Source organism: Carcharodon carcharias, chromosome 21 (genome assembly GCF_017639515.1).
Source record: "Carcharodon carcharias isolate sCarCar2 chromosome 21, sCarCar2.pri, whole genome shotgun sequence".
Classification (NCBI taxonomy): Eukaryota; Metazoa; Chordata; class Chondrichthyes; order Lamniformes; family Lamnidae; genus Carcharodon; species Carcharodon carcharias.
This window is the reverse complement of record NC_054487.1, coordinates 61,757,900-61,777,537: the sequence shown is the minus strand read 5'-3', so window position 1 is coordinate 61,777,537 and position 19,638 is coordinate 61,757,900. Positions and strand designations below refer to the sequence as shown.

At 42.7% G+C, this 19,638-nt stretch overlaps 1 protein-coding gene across 1 annotated transcript in view; it reads left to right on the top strand.

The window, feature by feature from the left end:
• The first annotated feature begins 5,402 nt into the window (after positions 1-5,402).
• The window catches only part of cand1 (cullin-associated and neddylation-dissociated 1), a 39,892-nt gene continuing 25,656 nt past the window's right edge, over positions 5,403-19,638 (top strand). Inside the window, exons 1-3 of the mRNA XM_041215892.1 lie at positions 5,403-5,716; positions 13,703-13,846; positions 17,051-17,205. Coding sequence (XP_041071826.1) covers positions 5,649-5,716; positions 13,703-13,846; positions 17,051-17,205 — 367 coding nt within the window. The 5' untranslated portion in view covers positions 5,403-5,648. The remainder of the gene's footprint in view (positions 5,717-13,702; positions 13,847-17,050; positions 17,206-19,638) is intronic.

Here is a 19,638-nt window from a genome sequence, read left to right as displayed (position 1 = left end):
CTTAATAATACAGATGGAATGTGTGTGTGGATGAAGAGAAACATTTGCTAGATTGAACTCAGGGAGTTCAAGAGGGGAAGAAATGGCTGCTGGAACTGTGGTGGGGAGAATAGTGCCAGGTTGAATTGAGGGAGAGGGTTTCTACATTGAATTGATAGGTAAAGGGAGAACAATGTCAGTGTGAATGGGAAGGTTGGCAGAGGATAGGATCTCACTGTGAGAGGGTTAGAATTTTTTAAGGATTCATTCACAGGATGTGAGCTTCGCTGGCTGGGCCAGCATTTATTGCCCTCCCCTGACTTTTGGGAAGAAATGAAATGGGAGTGTTTTTTTTACCAATTCAGCACCCAAAACAAAAATTGAGGAATTTAATCAGTGGAAATTGGTTAAAAACATCCCTTCATATAAATCATGATTATACAACTCAGATTGGCCTTATGTTCTGAGGAGAGCGTAAATATCATAGGAAACAACATTTTCTGCTACAGCTTGTGGTGCCATTATGTGGTTGGGGTTCATTTAAGCTCAAAGTTTTCTGAATTATGCTTGACAAGATAGTCAAATGCTTCAATATTTAATAACATTTGCATCTCTCTCGCATTTAGGATAAACTTAGAAACATAAAAGGTTCATTATGAATTCAGTTCTGCCATAGATATCTCCTCAGGTTCAGAGATGTTAGTCATCCCCTTTAGCAGAATGACAGCTTTTTTTTAATATGTTGAATGCCACTGCTCTATATTTACTTGTGTGGGAGTATGATTCTGGAGGTAACAATTAAGCTACCTAGACTACATCTTTGTATACTCCTATTTCTACGAACTAAAGCTAGGTTAGGAAAGACTCAATTTGAAATTACATCTGCTTTATTCAGCATTGGTACAATCGTACTGTGGTTATGTCACAGGACTAATAAGCCAGAGAATGTGAGTGTAAATCCTACCATAATCAGCCTGGCATGTGGATGTATAGTGATGGAGGGGGAGGAGGAGGGGGAGACAATAACTGGCATTAAAGGGGAAATGTAAACAATAGATGATCTTGAAGAGGGAAGAGATGGCAATCCTGCAATGAGATGGGGTGAAGAGAAACATTTGCTAGATTGAACTCAGTGAGTTCAAGAGGGGAAGAAATGGCTGCTGGAACTGTGGTGGGGAGAATAGTGCCAGGTTGAATTGAGGGAGAGGGTTTCTACATTGAATTGATAGGTAGAGGGAGAACAATGTCAGTGTGAATGGGGAGGTTGGCAGTGGATAGGATCTCTCTGTGAGGGGGTTAGAATTTTTTTTTAATTCATACACGGGACGTGGGCTTTGCTGGTTGGGCCAGCATTTATTGTCTATCCCTAGTTGCCCTTGAGTGGGCGGTGGTGAGCTGCCTTCTTCAACCGCTGCAGTCCATGTGGTGCAGGTGCAGCCACAGTGCTGTTAGGGAGGGAGTTCCCAAGATTTTGACCCAATGACAGTGAAGGAATGATGATATATTTCCAAGTCAGGATGGTGAGTGACTTGGGGGGGAACTTCCAGGTGGTGGTGTTCCCATTTATCTGCTGCCCTTGTCCTTCTAGTTGGTAGTGGTCATGGGTTTGGAAGGTGCTGCTGTTGAAGGAGCCTTGGTGAATTCCTGCAATGCACAATGCATCTTGTAGATAGTACACACTAATGCTAAAGTGTGTCGGTGGTAGGGGGAGTGAATGTTTGTGGATGTGGTGCCAATCAAGCAGGCTGCTTTGTCCTGGATGGTGTCAAGCTTCTTGAGTGTTGTGGGAGCTGCACTCATCCAGGCAAGTGGGGAGTATTCCATCACACTCCTGACTTGTACCTTGTGGACAGGCTTTAGGAAGTCAGGAGGTGAGTTACTCGTTGCAACATTCCTAGCCTCTGACATGCTCTTGTAGCCACAGTATTTATATGGCTAGTCCAGGTCAGTTTCTGGTCAATGGTAAACCCCAGGATGTTGACAGTGGGAGATTCTGTGATGGTAATGCCATTGAATGTCAAGGGGCAATGGTTAGATTCTGTCTTGTAGGAGATGGTCATTGCCTGGCACTTGTGCGGCACAAATGTTACTTGCCACTTGTCAGCTCAAGCCTGGCTATTGTCCAGGTCTTGCTGCATTTGGACATGGACCGCTTCAGTATCTGAGGAGTCATGAATAGTGCTGAACCTCATGTAATCATCAGCGAACATCCCCATTTCTGACTTTATGATGGAAGGAAGGTCATTGATGAAGCAGCTGAAGATGGTTGGGCCAAGGACACTACCCTGAGGGACTCCTGTAGTGATGTTCTGGAGCTGAGATGACTAACCTCCAACAACCACAACCATCTTCCTTTGTGCTAGGTATGACTCCAACAAATGGAGAGTTTTCCCCCAACTCCCATTGACTCCAGTTTTGCTGGGGCTCCTTCATGCCACATTTGGTCAACTGCAGCCTTGATGTCAAGGGCAGTCACTCTCACCTCACCTTGGTGGTTCAGCTCTTTTGTCCATGTTTGAACCAAGGCTGTAATGAGGTCAGGAGCTGACTGGCCCTGGCAAAAGTCAAACTGGGCGTCAGTAAGCAGGTTATTGCTAAGAAAGTGCTGCTTGATAGCACTGTTGATGACCCCTTCCATTACTTTACTGATGGTCGAGAGTAGACTGATGGGGCGGTAATTGGCTGGGTTGGATTTGTCCTGCTTTTTGTGTACAGGATATAACTGGGCAATTTTCCACATAGCTGGACTGATGCCAGTGTTGTAGCTGTACTGGAAGAGCTTGGCTAGGGACATGGCAAGTTCTGGAGCACACTTCGGGATATTCTCACACCCCTTAGCCTTTGTACTAACCAGTACCTTCAGTCATTTCTTGATAACACATGGAATGAAGCAAATTGGCTTAAAACTGGCATTTGTGATGCTGGGGACCTCTGGAGGAGCCGAGATGGATCATCCACTTGGCACTTCTGACTGAAGATTGTAGCAAATGCTTCAGCCTCATCTTTTGCACTGATGTGCTGGGCTCCTCCATCATTGAGGATGGGGATATTTGTGGAGCCTCCTCCTCCAGTGAATTATTTAATTGTCCACCACCATTCATGACTGGACGTGGCATGACTGCAGAGATTAGATCTGATCCATTGGTTGTGGGATTGCTCAGCTCTGTCTATCACTTGCTGCTTATGCTGTTTGGCACGCAAGTAGTCCTATGTTATGGCTTCACCAGGTTGGCACCTCATGTTTAGGTATGCCTGGTGCTACTCCTGGCATGCCCCGCTGCACAGGATTGATCGCCTGGCTTGATGGTAATGGTAGAGTGGGGGATATGCCAGGCCGTGAGGTTACAGTTCGAGGACAATTCTGCTGCTGCTGATGGCCACAGCACTTCATGGATACCCAGTCTTGAGTTACTAGATCTGTTCGAAATCAATCCCATTTAGCATGGTGGTAGTGCCACACAACATGATGGAGGGTATCTTCAATGTGAAAGCGGGACTTCGTCTCCACAAGGACTGTGCGGCGATCACTCCTACCAATACTGTCATGGACAGATGCTTCTGCGGCAGCCAGGTTGTTGAGGATGAGGTCAAATATGTTTTTACCTCTTGTTGGTTCCCTCACCACCTGCCACAGACCCAGTCTAGCAGCTATGTCCTTTAGGACTCAGCCAGCTCAGTCAGTAGTGGTGCTACCGAGCCACCCTTGGTGATGGACATTGAAGTGTCCCACCCAGAGTACATCCTGTGCACTTGTCACTCTCAGTGCTTCCTCCATGTGACGTCCAACACTGTGGTGCACTGATTCATCAGCTGAGGGAGGATGATACATGATAATCAGCAGATAGTTTCCTTGCCCATGTTTGACCTGATGCCATGAGACTTCATGGGGTCCAGAGATTATGTTGAAGACTCCCAGGGCAACTCCCTCCCAACTTTATACCACTATGCCACTATGTCTGTTGGTCTGTCCTGTCAGCGAGATGGGACATACACACGGATGGTGATGGTGGTGTCTGGGACATTATCTATGAGGTACGAATCATGCTTGACAAATTTATTAGAATCCTTTGAGGAGGTAATTAGCAGGATAGATAAAGGGGAACCAGTAGATGTGATATGCCTGGATTTCCAAAATGCGTTCGATAAGGTACCGCACATAAGGCTACTTAATTAGATGAGCCCATGGTGTTGGGGGCAGCATATTAGCATGGTTAAAGGATTGGCAAACTAATAGATGACAGAGGGCATAATCTCAGAGTAAGGGGTTGCCCATTGAAGACAGAGATGAGGAATTTCTGTGTTAATCTGTGGAATTCTTTATCACAGAGGGCTGTGGAACTTGGGTCGTTAAGTACTTTCAAGGCGGAGATAGACAAATTTTTAATCAGTAAGGGAATCAAGGATTATGGGGAAAAGGCAAGAAAGTGGAGTTGAGGATTAACAGATCAGCCATGATCTCATTGAATGGCTTACTCAATGGGCCGAATGGCCTACTTCTGTTCCCACGTCTTATAATCTTATGGATGACTATATCAGGCTGTTGCTTGACTGGTCTGTGAGACAGCTCTCCCAATTTTGGCACTAGCCCCCAGATGTTAGTACGGAAGATTTTGCAGGGTTTGCAGGGTTGACAGGGCTGAGTTTGCCGTTGTCGTTTCCAGTGCCTAGGTTGATGTCAGGTGGTCTGTCGAGGTTGAATACGCAGTATGTAATAGTGGGGCTCTTGACTTTGTGCAATAGTGTAAAACAAATGATAGTGAGTCAGAAGCCAGGTCTCTCCCATTTCTATTTTCATTGACTTCAAACTGCCATTCATTTACATCACAAAAAACCACTTTAAAAAATACATACAGCGATGTATAACAAAGGAACTATTTTGTCTGTCTCAAAAAAGGTAAATATATTTTAACATAAATTCATAACATTGGCTATTAATAATAACTGAGATACAGACAGAAAAATGTAAAGTGGTTATGGAGATGAAAAAGAACAAAATTGATATGAAAAGACTTAAAAAATGTTGGCAACATTTAAAATAAAAACAACCACACATGGGAATACACTAAGATAAAAAACAAAATACTGGAAATCTGAAGTAGAAACAGAAAATGCTGGAGAAGCTCAGCAGGTCCGACATCATCCATAGAGAGAGAAGCAAAGACAATGTTCCGAGTCCCTATGACCCTTCTTCAGAGCCAAGGGTGGTAGGGGTGGGATGGCTCAGTTGACCAGATGGCGAGCTTGTAGTGCATAATGATGCCAATGGCACAGGTTCAATCCCAGGGGTTCCCTCCTTGACTTGTCCTGTGATTGATGCGGAGTGATGCCCCCCGGAGCTTATTTATTTAAGACCTTCTCTCCGTCCAGGGTCTCCAGGCTAACTGTTCAGGAGCGGACTGCGCAGGCGCGATGAACTCTGAGCCGCGGTGGGAGTGGCCGCAGCTCCAGGGAGACGCACGGCGGCGGCGCGGCCTCGCATCGTATCGACTCCCTGAGGTGGTAGCAGCAGCAGCAGCCGGCCGACCGACCGACCGATTGAGTGCAGAGCGCTGCAGCCCACCTCTCCTCCTCCTCCCGGTGAGACGGGGCACAGAGAGTGAAGAGCCAGGAGCCAAGGAACGACAACAAAAAACGGGCGGCGGCGGCGGCGCGGGAGTGAAGGCCGCAAGATGGCGAGCGCCTCCTACCACATCTCCAACCTCCTGGAGAAGATGACTTCCAGCGACAAGGACTTCAGGTAACTCCCATTTGTCTACAGCCCGGCCGTCTGGGTTTTCTCTATCCCATTCCATTTTGCGCGGACCCCCCCTCCCCCCCTTCCCCCCGGGAAACTGCTGTACTAGTGATACCGTCTACCCTCTCTGTCCATGTGCCCTGAAGGGAGCCGCAGAGGGAAGGGAAGGGACACCCCCCGCCGCCTCGACCCGGTGCAGTTTGTGGAGGGACCGGGCTGCTCCTTGGCTGCACTAACTCACTGGCTGAACAAACCCTCCCACTCTCCCCGCCCGCCGAAGCCGAACCCCGGCGGTACACAGGTTCCCAGTTTGTAGTCTGACTTTTGAATTGCCCATCGCTGCGATCTGCGAGCCTTGTAACCGAGGGGTGGCCAGACTGCTGATCACTCGGGCAATCATGAATCCGAGCTCTTAAAAATGGCCCACCAACTGCGGAGAATTAAGCTTTAAAGCCGCATTGTGAGTCTGAAGCCCTCCATATTAGATGCTTTGTCACTGATACTGTAAAATTGAATCACATCATTGCAGCAAAGCTTTTGGCAAGGCAGCCGTGACTGATTCACCTGTAAAAGCTACAGGTTTTGTATTTCCCACCAGTTTTGCCCCACGTCCTTGCAGGGTGTGTGGTTGCATAGATGCAGGTCATGTTGCAGTATCTCATTCCAAAAGCTATTATTGTTGTGAAAGCTTGGCACTGCGTGTTACCAGGTTATTTGACTGTAGATGGTTTTACATCTTGCTTAAATCTTGCTCTGCACTGTTACATGCAGACTTTTCAGGAGGGGTTGGAGCCAGGGGTTAGATTCCTTAACTCGAGGCTGCTGAGGTCAATTTTAGCATCCCTAACTGAAGTGTAGGAACAGGAGTAGATGATTCAACCTTTTAAAAATATTTATCTTTGAGATATAGGTGTCCTTGGCAGGGACAGTTGTCCTTGAGAACATGGTGGGCCTTCTTGAATTGCTGCAGTCTATGTGGTAAAGGTATTCTCACAATACTGTTAGATAGGGAGACCCATGATTTTGTTTCAGAAATGAAGGAATGATATATGTTTGAGTGCATTTTGGTGGACAAATGGGACAAGACAAACTAAATGGTACAATTTTAAAGGGAACAAGAGCAGGGAGACCTTGAGCTTCAAGTATGCATGACAGTTGATAATGTCGCTAAAGCACCAATGTACAAAAGCAAGTAAGTTATGCTAAACCTTGTGGAAGGATGTCAAGCAGGTGGCGAGAGCCAACATTTGGCGGGGGCGGGGGGGATCCTACTTGACCTCGTCTTGATCAATCTACCTGTTATACATAGTTTTGGTAGGAGTGACTGCTGCACAGTTCTTTTGAGGAAGCAGTCATGTCTGCACAGTGAGGATGCCCTCCATGTTTTGTGGTATTACCAATGCGCTAAATGGGATAGATACAGAACAAATCTAACAGCTCAGTATTCAGCATCCATGAGCTGCTATGGGGCATCAGCAGGAATGTATTCCACCACAGTCTGCAACTTCATGGCCTAGCATTTCCCTCACTGTACCATTGCCATCAAACTAGGGAGCCAACAGGTTCAATGAGAAGTGTACCTGTTTGAGGCATTTCCCTCTTGTCTATAGCTGGGAAAATCCTGACAGCATTCCCTTGAACCACCTACTTCCTTTGCTGAGGAAACTCTCCCTGAGATATAATGTGACGTTAGATCTTCCGAAGGAACCTCCGACATGGTCTTTGTTGCCAGACAAATGCAAGAAAAATGTTAAGAACAACGCCAGGAATTGTTCATTGCATTCATTGACCTGACCAAAGCATTTGATTCAGGCTCTGTGGATTGTGCTACAAAGATTTGGATGCCTAAGAAACTTCATCATAATCCTGCAATTGCTTCATGATAATGTGACTGCAACTGTTTTGAGTGGGAGATCTGAAGCAGATGCCTTCAAAATCTGGGCTGGGGCCAAGCATTGCTGTGTGATAGCTCCCATGCTATTTACAATCTACCTGACAAGTGGCTATTCACCTCAAAGATCCTGGTATCAATACTAAATACTGTTTAGATGGAAAACTCGTCAACTTCAGTCAACTCCTTGCCGTACTAAACTAATCACCATAGATAGACATGGTGTACAGTTTGTGGATGACTGAACTGTAGTTGCCCACTTGGCACCAGATTTGCAAGCCACTCTTGATCTCTTCAATTCTGCATTCAAGATACTCGGCCTGTCCTTGTTGCCAAAACAAAACTCGTACCAAACCATACCTGGTAAGCCAAATATTCCTTGCTTCAGCAGAATGCTGTCAGGATTTTCCCTGCTATGGACATGAGGGAAGTAACCTCAAACAGGTACACTTCTCATTGAACCAGTGTTGGGTCCCCAGCTTGATGACAGTGGTACAGTGAGGGAAACGCCAGACCATGAAGTTGCAGATTGTGGTGCAATACATTTCTGCTGATGTGTTGAAGGAGAGACTCTGCAATTTGATGAGCACTTCCCACACTTTGGCAGCCACCTCTCTCGAAAGCCCACCATTGACAAGGAGATCCAGCACCTGATCAATTGCTCTAGTTCCTCCTATAAACTACAGCAGCAAGCGTTTGACGACAAAGATCTCTGCAAGTCAACAAAAAGTCTTAATATACAGACTAGTTGTCATCAATACATTCCTGTACTGCAGTGAGACCTGGACTGTGTGTCAGTGACACATAACAGCGCTAGAGAAATTCCATTAGCAATGCTTTCACCGCATCCTCCAGATTCAATGGGAGGACCATTGAACAAACATTAGTGTCCTCCTTGAAGCCAGCTCCACAAGCATTCGGGCAAAACTGCAAAATCAAATAGGATGGAGTGGACACTGCTTCCACCACCACATCTTGTTGCCAATATTCCAGGAGAGGACAAAGAAAACACTTCAAAAACACTCTGAAGCTCTCCTTGAAGTATGGCAACATTGTCATTAATTATTGGGAGGAGCTTGCTACCAATTGGTCAGAATGGTGACAATTCGTCTATCGAGCTGCATCATGCTTTGAGTCGCAACATCTTAATGATAAGGCAGAGCGGCAGCAGAGAAGGAAAGAAAAGGAAGCCAATCCTGCACTGCAGATTCTATGACCTTGTGGGACACCCTTCCCCATGTGCTGAAAGATATGCTGGTTGAGAATCAGCCTGTTCAGTCACGTGAAGACCCATGGCAGAATCTTGCAGCCCTGAATAGATGCCTTGAACCGAGGGACAGCGGCAATGGAAACAAGGGCATGCCAGGAGCAGCATTAGGTGTATCCCAAAGAGTGAGTTGCTGACCTAGTTAAGCTGCAATGCAGGAATACATATATGCTAAAGAGTCGGAACAGAGTGCTTTAGACAGAGTTAAATGATCCCATAACCAACGATCAGATCAAAGCTATGCACTCCTGCTCTGCCCAGTTGTGAACGTTAGGTTGTTTCATTGCCCACTAATGGGAAGAGGAAGAGGCGCCTCCATGAACATCCCATCCTCCATGATGGTGGAGCCCAGCATTTGAGTGTAAGAGGCAATGCTGAATAATTTGCAACCATCTTCAGCCAAAAGTAAACAGTGGATGATGTATCTTGGCTTCCTTTTTGTGTCCCTACTGTAACAGATGCTAGTCTTCAGCTAATTTGATTCATTCAATGTGATATCAAAGAGAGGCTGAACACACTGGATACAGCAGAGGCTATAAGCTCTGACAACATACCGGCAGTTGTGTTGAATACTTGTGCTCCAGTACCAGCTGCATCTCTAGCCAAGCTGTTCCAGCATAGCTACAACACTGGCATCGATTCGACAATGTGGAAAATTGTCTAGATATCTCCTGTCCACAAAATTCAAGACAAATCCAAACCAGTCAATTACCATCCCATCAGTATACGCTCAATCAACAGTAAAGTGACGGAAGGTATTGCTGATAGTGCTATCAAGTGGCATTTATTCACCAATAAGCTGTTCACCAATACTCAGTTTGGGTTCCTGCAGGATCATTTGGTTCCAGACCTCATTACAGCCTTGGTTAAAACGTCGATTGAAGAGCTGAATGCCTGAGATGACGCAAAAGCGCTTGCATCAAGGCAGCATTTGAGTGAGTGTAGAATCAGGGAGCTCTAGCAAAATTGAAGTCAACGGAAATAGTGGGGGGAGGGGGGATCTCTCTACTGGCTATTGTCATACTTACCACAAAGGACGGTATGCCAGGCATTGATTGTCTCCAATAGTAGCCTAACCAGCTCCCCTTGACGTTACCATTGTTGCATCCCCCATCGTCAACATTCTGCAAAGGGTCAGCCACTCACCATCCTGATTTGGAAATGTATCACTGCTCCTTCACTGTCGCTCGGTCAAAATGCTGCATCTTCCTCCCTAATAGCAATTTCGATGTACCAACACCACATGGACTGCAGAGGTTCAAGGAGGCAGCTCACCACCACCTTCTCAAGGGCAATTAGGGATGGGCAATAAATGCTGGCCTAGCCAATGACATCCACATCCCATGAATGAATGAATAAAAATAAAATCTGAAACTTAACTGCACCAGCCATATAAATACTGTCTACAACAGCAGGTCTAATGCTGGGTATACAATGTTGAGTGACTCACCTCTTTACTTCCTAAAGCCTATAGGGCTTTGGTGAGACCACACTTGGAATATTGTGCTCAGTTTTTGTCTCCATTTCTAAGAAAGGATGTACTTGCATTGGGGGTGTAGCACAGCGAAGGTTCACTAGATTGGATCCTGGGATGAGAGGATCATCCTATGATAGGCTGAGTAAATTGAGCCTATACTCCCTGGAGCTTAGAGCATAAGTGGTGATCTGATTGAAGCATTCAAGATCTGAAGGGGGCTTGATTGGTTAGACTCTCGGAGGTTGTTTCCTTGGGTGGGGAATCTGGAACATGGGGGCACAGTCTCAGGATAAGGGACTGATCATTTAGGATTAGGATCAGAAATTTCTTCACTTGGTTGTGAATTTTTGGATTGTCTACCACAGAACGTTGTGGATGCTCCATTGAGTATGTTTCTGAGATAGTCGGTCAGACTTTTGGCCTCTGTGAGTCATGGGGACCACAAGGAAAGTGAAGTTGAGGCAGAAGATCAGCCATGATGGTATTGAGTGACAGCAAAGTGTCAAGGGACCATATGCTCTATTCTTCCTATTTCTTATGTTCATATGTTGTGGATGCATGGACATCACATGGACTTCAGTGGCTCAATAACTCAGTTTACCACCATCTTCTCAAGTGCAGTAGGAGATGGATAATAAATGTCGGCCTTGCCAGCAACACACCACGTCCCTTGAATGAATAATAAATAAAAAGACATTTGAGAAGTTGTACAGACGAGATTCATTAGAATGATTGGAATCCAGGATGAGGGCCTTCTGTTATATGGAGAGACTAGTGAAGCTGGAATTTTTTAAGTAGGTAGGGAGAAACAGTTTATTTTTGGAGGAGGATTGATTACCAGAGGAGACAGATTTAAGATAATTGCATGTTTTTTTTCTGCAATGCACCACCTAGAAGATTGTTGGAAGCAGATTCCAGAATAACTTTAAAAAGGGAATTGGATACATGAAAAGGGGAAAGAGCAGTGGAGTGGGACTAATTGGATAGTTTGAAATGCTGCACAGACACGATGGCCCAAATGGCTTCCTTATCTGCTTTAATTTTTCAGTTATGTTGTTGTTGAGTTGTGAATGGAGCTGAACCATTATCATTAGCAAACATCGCTACTTCTGACCTTTACGATAGAGAGAAATGATTGCAGCAGCTGAAAATGGTTGGACTTATGACATTTCCCTGAGGGACTACTCAATGATAACTTGAAATTGAGATTATTGGCCTCCCAACAACTGCAGCAATCTTCCTTTGTGCTACTTGTGTTTCTGTGTCTGCTTTGCACAAACTCATCAATCTCGCCCACAAAACTGGTAAACTAGATGTAGGTTTGGTTTATTTGAAGATACATTACAGGATGGCTCAGCAGACAGGTCTACTTCAGGGATTCAGCGACCATTACTCTCAGGGACAGCGCAACTGCAATTTATATATGCGCACTAGCTGCTGGTCATATGCTGCTTTCCATCCTGGTTACTTGCTCATTTGCATATTCCCTTAAAGTGACACCACAACATGAGTATTTCCCACAATTCACATTGCCTGTTTTATTGGGGCTCCTTGGATGCATGTGTCAAATTCTGCTTTGATATCAAGGGCCATTGTTCTCATTAGCACAGGTGTTCATATTTGGATCAAGGCTCAGGGATGAGAAATTTCCACAGTTTGGCAGATTTCCAACATTGGTGACTTGGAAATCTGTTATTTTAAATATATATTCCAACTTTCGTACAGGTGTTTTAAAAAAAGTCGGAGCTCTGCAATTAATGAGAGCATTAACTGACTGCAAAGCTGTGATTGGAGCAGCAGGGAGAGCAGGAAGGACAGAATCCGTGAGGAGCAGTCCCTCGAATAACAGATTCTGTGTCTCCCATGTTGGCTGCTCCAGCTCATTCCCTTCTCCCAATCTTGCTACTCCTCCAGAAACAGAACCTATGAATGGAGGAGCAGCAAGGTTGGGAGGGAGAGGAGCTGGAACAGTTATTTTGGGTGGTGAGTCTGACCCATTTAATTGTGGATGTTTGATATTCTCCGAGGGACTGAGGAGAAGCAGCTAAAAAAGTGACCTGAACTCCAGAGTGAGGCTGGAATGGAGGTGCATCCCAGGACTGGGGCCAGGGTGGAGGTGTGTCCCGGGATAGCCTTTGTTCTGGACGTTCAGGGCTCTCTGTGTTCTAGAGTGAGAATCCAGCCCAGGATTGTCAAGGCAACACCTTGGGGACCTTTCCATTTAAGGGGATCCTGTGCACAGTCTTTAGACCATGGGATTATGATTAACCCAATCCTCCACAGGGTTCGGCAGGGGAATATGGCTGAAACCTACATGATTATAGAAAATAAGATTCTTACAAAGTACTTTTAAAAAAAAACACATCTTCCTATTTATATGTATTATATTGATCTCTAATATGTAAACTTTAATAATTATATACTGAATGTTACTATGCTGTTTTATGGGAGTTTTTATGCTGGGGTCAGTTTAATTTTCAGGAGTTTTTTAAAATATATTTTTTCATGGGATGTGAGCATCGCTAGCAAGGTCAGCATTTGTTGGCCATCCCTAATTGCCCTTGAAATGGTGGTGGTGAGTTAAAATGGGATCACATTGGAAAACAGTTTACAAAGCACTGCTGTAGTCCTTTGCTTCACTCCCAGTACCTAATGCTGCAAGGTCATGTTCTGTTGTTAGTATGAACTTCATCTTGTGTTACATGCACTAACTGCATTGAATGCTGAAATGCATTGATCCATTGTCTTGACGGTAATAGAGGGTAAACCAAGGGAAAACTAATGTTTCTACCCACACTTGTTTCCAAATAATTCCACTTATTTGAAGTGGCTTAGAATTATTTGCATTCACTACAGATCCTAAAATGCTGTAATTACATGATTCCTTGTCTCAAAATAATTTCAGACCTTTTTGTCTTTGGCCACTCTCATCCTGAAGGCTATATTCAGGTAAAGAGGGATAAAGGGCGAGAACTAGGAGGGTTACATCCATAGAAAGGGATTGCAGTTGGGTTGATGGGTTAAGTATATTTCTTTGATAATATTGGAATCTTGTATTTTGTGTGAACTGTGTTGGGATTGTCCTGATACTTCATTGGATTTGTGCTTTGGGATGCCTTGAGGTTGTAAAATACGCTATATAAGTGGAAGTTCATTCTCATTTTCAGCACTGATATAACAGAATCATTATTTAAATAGATCCTTGCTGTTGAGTAAAATTATGGTGTTGCTGCAGACAACATTCAACCATTGTCTGTGCATCTGTTGCCTGTCACTGATGATGTTGAGTAATAATGAGATTAAAAGGAAACCCCTTTTTGTAACAAAATTGCATTTCTTTTGTATAATTCACAGATTCATGGCTACCAATGACTTGATGACAGAATTGCAGAAAGACTCTATCAAGTTGGACGATGACAGTGAGCGAAAGGTGGTTAAGATGATCCTGAAGTTACTAGAAGACAAGAATGGTGAAGTGCAGAACCTTGCTGTTAAATGGTAAAAGTGTAATTCTCAGTTTACAGAATAAATTTGTACAGATAGATTTATCTAATTACTGTTTCACCTGCATTTGCTGATTGCGGCATGGAAGCACTGTCCAGAATCAATGGAGCTTTTATTTTGCTTTCAACCACGTTTGGATGCTTAAGTGAAGCTGCAGGACTTCATTATTTTTCTTTCTGTGCTATTTTTATCTCCCTCTCTTGAAGACATTGTGCTGAAGTATGATTCTGGTTGTCGATATTGTTCAGTACCTTGGTTGTATTCACTGGCTGTATTTTATGTGTGACCTCTTAGACCATTTATCCTAATATCTCCTTAAGTGGTTCAGCATCACATTTTGTTTGAGATGCTATGGTGAATGTTTTATTATGTTAAGGATCCTAAATAAATACAAGTGTTGTAATTACATAGTTTGGCTACTTAACCAAGGTCAGTAACCAGAGGACATAGATTTAAGATGATTGGCAAGGAAACCAAAGGAGACACGAGTAAGCGTTTTGTTTTATACAGTAAGTTATTGTGACCTGGAATGCGCTGATTGAAAGGGTGGTGGAAGCAGAGTTAATAGTCATATTGAAAAGACAATTGGGAATAAGTGCGGGGAAGTGAGATTAATTAGCTAGCTCTGCCAAAGAGCTGACACAGGAATGTTAGGCTGAATGGCCATTTCCTGTGTTGAAATGTAACCACATGGAGTCCCTTTCAGGTAGATAATGGGACTCTATTTGCACAGCTACTACATTGTCAATAAGAGTGTCCAGAGGACACAGTACAAGTGTGGACTTAAACCAGTGTCATTAGGAGCTAGCAACCAGTACATACTACAAACTGACTCTTGATAATGAAACCCACCACTTTCAGCAGAACTTGTTCCATTCACCTGGAGTTTGTGGTCAGCAGCCAAGTGATGGTCCTTCCTGCAGACCTTGAAGAAAGCTGCTCACAAAGAACTGCTGACATCTGTGATGTGGATTTCACCTTCCTCATGTTACTTTGAATTTTGTGTCAAATCAAGGGATCATCAGGCATCCAGCAGCAGTAATGTTACCATCGCTGAATCCCCACTGTCAACAACCTGGGAGTTGCCATTGACTAGAAACTGAACTGGACCAGCCATATAAATACTCTGGATACAAGACCAGGTCAGAGACCAGGTATCCTGCGCCCCCAAAGTTTGTCCACTATCTACAAGGCACAAGTCAGGAGTGTGATGGAATACTCTCCACTTGTCTTGGTGAGTGCTTGACACCATCCAGGACAAAGCAACCTGCTTGATTGGCATCCCTTCCAGAAACATTCACTCCCTCTGCCACCACGGTGGCAGCAGTGTGTACCATCTACAAGATGCACTGTGGGAATTGAAGAAGGCTCCTTAGGCAGCACCTTCCAAACCCGTGACCGCTAACACCTAGAAGAACAAGGGCAGCAGATACATGGGAGCACCACCACTTGGAGGTTCCTCTCCAAGCCACTCAGCATCCTGACTTGGAAATATATCTCCGTTCCTTCACTGTCGCTGGGTCAAAATTCTGGAACTCCCTCCCAAACAGCACTTTGGGTGTGCCTACACCACGTGGACTGCAGCGGTTCAAGAAGGCAGCTCATCATTTTCTCGAGGGCAGTTAGGGATCGGCAGTAAATGCTGGCCTAGCCAATGACGCCCATATTCTGTAAATGAATAAAAAATATGTAATCAATCACATTGAGAAATTCTCAAAACAGCAAACCAGCAAGTAAAATGCACTGATTAGCATTCCCTTTTTATAAATTTTACACAGAGCAAAATAAATGTTTGGGACAAAACATTAGAAGCTGAAATATAAACTTGATAAAAATTCCATACTTTAATTTTTTTAACAATGGAAACACTTTATATTGCAAAAACTTAAAATTATCTTTTCAGAGCGTAAGAGGTTGTTCAGTTGTTATGCCTTAGTACCCTTTAAAAAGCTAGTTATAGCTCATTAACAAGGCTTAACTCCTTTTGACGTTTTAACAGCCTAAAAAGGGACATTCTAGTCAATTTCATGATATGTAAAGGTTACCATATGTGGAGGCTTCAACAGTGCACCCTGTAGAAGAGCAGGGAATCACTGATAACTTCTGGTTTTCTGTTTTTGACTGCACGTGTGTTGATGCCAAAAGTTGTCAGTTTTCCAGCATGATGATGGCCAACGCTGGGAGTATCATTATAATCGCAACCACAAAATCTGTGCCAATGCTTTTTGACACAACTCCACCTACTGTTTGCATTGTTCTCATTTTATCTCACAAAATGTTGACATGCAGAAAGATAAATAAGATCTATGCTGGTGCCGAGTGAGTGACTGAGTAGAAGTCTTAATACAAAATATAAAACATACACATCCTTATATTATTATGCTTTGACTCAGCGCAACACAGCATTCATCTGTAATTGTGCAAATATAATGCTTTGTGTTTGTAAGCAAGCATGGAAGGGTCATTTATGTACTAATATATGTTTAATATGTGTCACTAAAATAAAATAAACATTAATGTAATCTATGTTGAGCTGTTTGGCTTGAGCAGAGGATGAACATTAGTTTTTAACAATTGCACTGGCCTCAAAGACACGCTATGGAACTCCAATAGTAAACCCTGATTTGCACATTATAATGTTCCTGACCTTTTAAAACAGTTTGAGCTAACTTGCCATTGGCACTTTTCTGTATGTGTGTATATGCACTTGTAATTTTTTTTATCACCTTTAATCTTTAGCCATAGTATGTTACAACACAGAAAGAAACAGAGCTACCCATCAAACACATGCTGCAAGCCACACAGTTTCAAAGTGACAGCTTCTGCATGCTGAGCAACTGACCTTGTATGTAGGAATTTCTGGTAGGAGGGGGGCTTGATTGATTTGTTTTCTCACTTACTGACACAATTATGTTTTGCCAAACCTTTATAGTCATTATCATATGCATAATTTAAATTTTTCTGCTACAAAACAATGATCAGTAACACAAAAGTTCACTAATAGCAGCAATCACAGGTATCCTCACAAAGAAATGGGAGTAGTAAACCAGGTTGTGGAAAGAGCAGTGTGTATTTAATAGGTGTGTCATTACAATGTATATGCTGCAGATTTAAATATGCATTTATCAGGAACTTGGTTTTGAGTGTATGCCATTTTTTTGCTCTGTTTTAAGCATGTAATTAAATGTTTATCCTCAGTCTTGGTCCATTGGTCAGTAAAGTGAAGGAATATCAGGTGGAGACAATTGTGGATACATTGTGTACCAATATGCTGTCAGACAAGGAACAACTACGTGATATTTCCAGCATTGGATTGAAAACAGTAATTGGAGAACTACCCCCAGCTTCTAGTGGTAAGTTTATATTTCAGAAAAATATTGTTACTGCATTTTAAGAACACTAGAAAATACAGCCTGCCAAGATTATTTATCAAGTGCATGAAACAAATCCATAATCTTTTACCTTAACTCCTCATTAAGGAACCTTTTGGGTTTACCAAAGGAATGAATGATTCAGTCATTTAGTTTCTGAACTCATCAACCACTTCAGATTTTATTAGCATTTACAAGAGTCTCCAGTCAGGATCTGTGTAAGCTGCTGAATGAATACATTAACATTTTTTTCAGAAGTCCAAAAGTAAAATAATTACCTAGCAATTATTTATTAACTTTAGAATTATTGATGGCAGCACTTAAGCATTGAGTATGGAAATAATTAGTAAATAGGATTAACTGACAAATATGTTAGAACAGCAGTTTACTTATGTCACAATACTTTAGCATTAATTGCTGATTATAACTTTGCAGTTAAGAGCAATGTCTGAGATTGATGTAAACTGCTACATTTAATTTAGGATTTGACTCTTTAGATTGCTGACTAGCTAACGGCATTAAAAGGTTAGTCTGTTGAATGTTGTGAAGTCTTCCCTTGTCATCGTGATTATTATGGCGCAGAAGAAGGCCATTTGGCCTATCGTATCCATGCCTGCTCTCTCTAGAGTAATCCAATGAGTTCCATTCCTCCGCTCCATCCTAATAGGCCTGTAAGTTTTTTCTCTTAAATGCCCATCCAGTTTCCTTTTGAAATCATTGATCATCACTGCTTCCACCACCACCATAGGCAGAGACTTTTAGATCATCGCGCAAAAAAGATTCTTCCTCATGTTCCCTTGCATCTCTTGTCTCAAACCTTAAATCTGTGTCACTTCCTCCTGATATGATCAGCTAATCTGAACAGTGTTTCTTTGTCTCCCTTATCTAAACCTGTCATAATCTTGTACACCTCTCTCAAATCGCACCCCTCAATCTCCTTTGCTACAAGGAGAGCACCCCAACTTCTCCAACTTATCCTTGGAACTAAAATCCCTCATCCCTGACACAATTCTGGTAAATCTCCTCTGCACACTCTCAAGAATTTGACGCAATACTTGAGTTGTGACCTAACCAGAGCAATGTTTTCAAAACTTGTATGATCTAGTTCTTAAGACTGGCATGGATCCGCTGGTTGACTTGTCTTCCTCTGGAAGAATGGTGTTATTTTCTTGAGACCTGAAAGTGATGAATCTCCATCTATGGAGGTTCTTCTGGGTAAATTCTTCCTCTGTGTCTGGACGAACTGGTTTTAATCTCACATCCTTTGATCTCCGAAAAATTTGTATATCTAAGCGATATGTTTGCATCTGCCTGTATATGATTGTTGCTGTTAAAAGAACTTTCTGATTTTACAGAAGCACCTCAACAAGAACTGGAGTTAGTTATCCAGTCCCTTGAGCCTGCTTTGCCATTGAATCAATCAACTCCATAGCCATTGATATGCTTACCTAACAAAAATCTAACAAATCTCAATTCACAGCTGCTTGCGAAAGAAGTTCCAGATTTCCACTGCTCTTTGTGTGCAAACATATTTCCTGATTCACTCCTGAATGACCTAGCTTTCATTTTAAGATTGTTCCCTTGTTTTAGAATAACCCTTCAAACTTTTAAACTCAAGAGAAAACATCCATATTTATGCAACCTATCCCCATAATTTGACCTTTAAGTCCTAGTGTTATTTTGAAACAGAAAGCCAATCTCTTGAAAATAGGTTGCATTTCTTCAATAAATAAAGCTGCAATGTTCCATCATAAATTAATGAATGTTGGTTGATCATATAAAGAAATGAAAAAGAGTTAGTTCTGAGTCAGAAAGAATTATAGATAAACAACTGAAAACATATCACAAGAAAGCGTATGAGCGGTGTAGAGAAAAGGATGGGACAAGAAATATTATAAAGGATAATGAGACCGAAAGAATCAAGGACTGGTGAGCAGAGACTGTTCCATGCGTTTTTGTTTTATGAGATTAAATCCAGTGGGGTAACAGTACTAATGCTGCTCAGCTCTATCATTGCAAATTATTTTACGAAAAAATCTTAGAATGTTTAAAATATGTCCTCTACTTCGTTCACTTTCCCACAAATTTTCCTTATTCAGTTTTACTGTTTTATTTTTATATTTAATCGTACAGTTATTGCTTTGGTAGCTTTCTTAAAAATACATACATGGTTGACCAAAGAACTTACCCATTTTCCATGTTTCTGCAAGTTCCAGGTCATCTGAAATTGCCCTCTGGCTGAAAACCAGTTTTAAAACTGTGCTTTTATGCCACTTGTTTTGGAATGATAATATTGTAAAGTGACAGTGATCAATTATTTTTCTATAGGACATGATATCTTTTCTAAAAACATTTTGGCAATCACCAGATGTACTTTCAATCACATCCTTGTTATTTACTGAGATCTATTTGAGA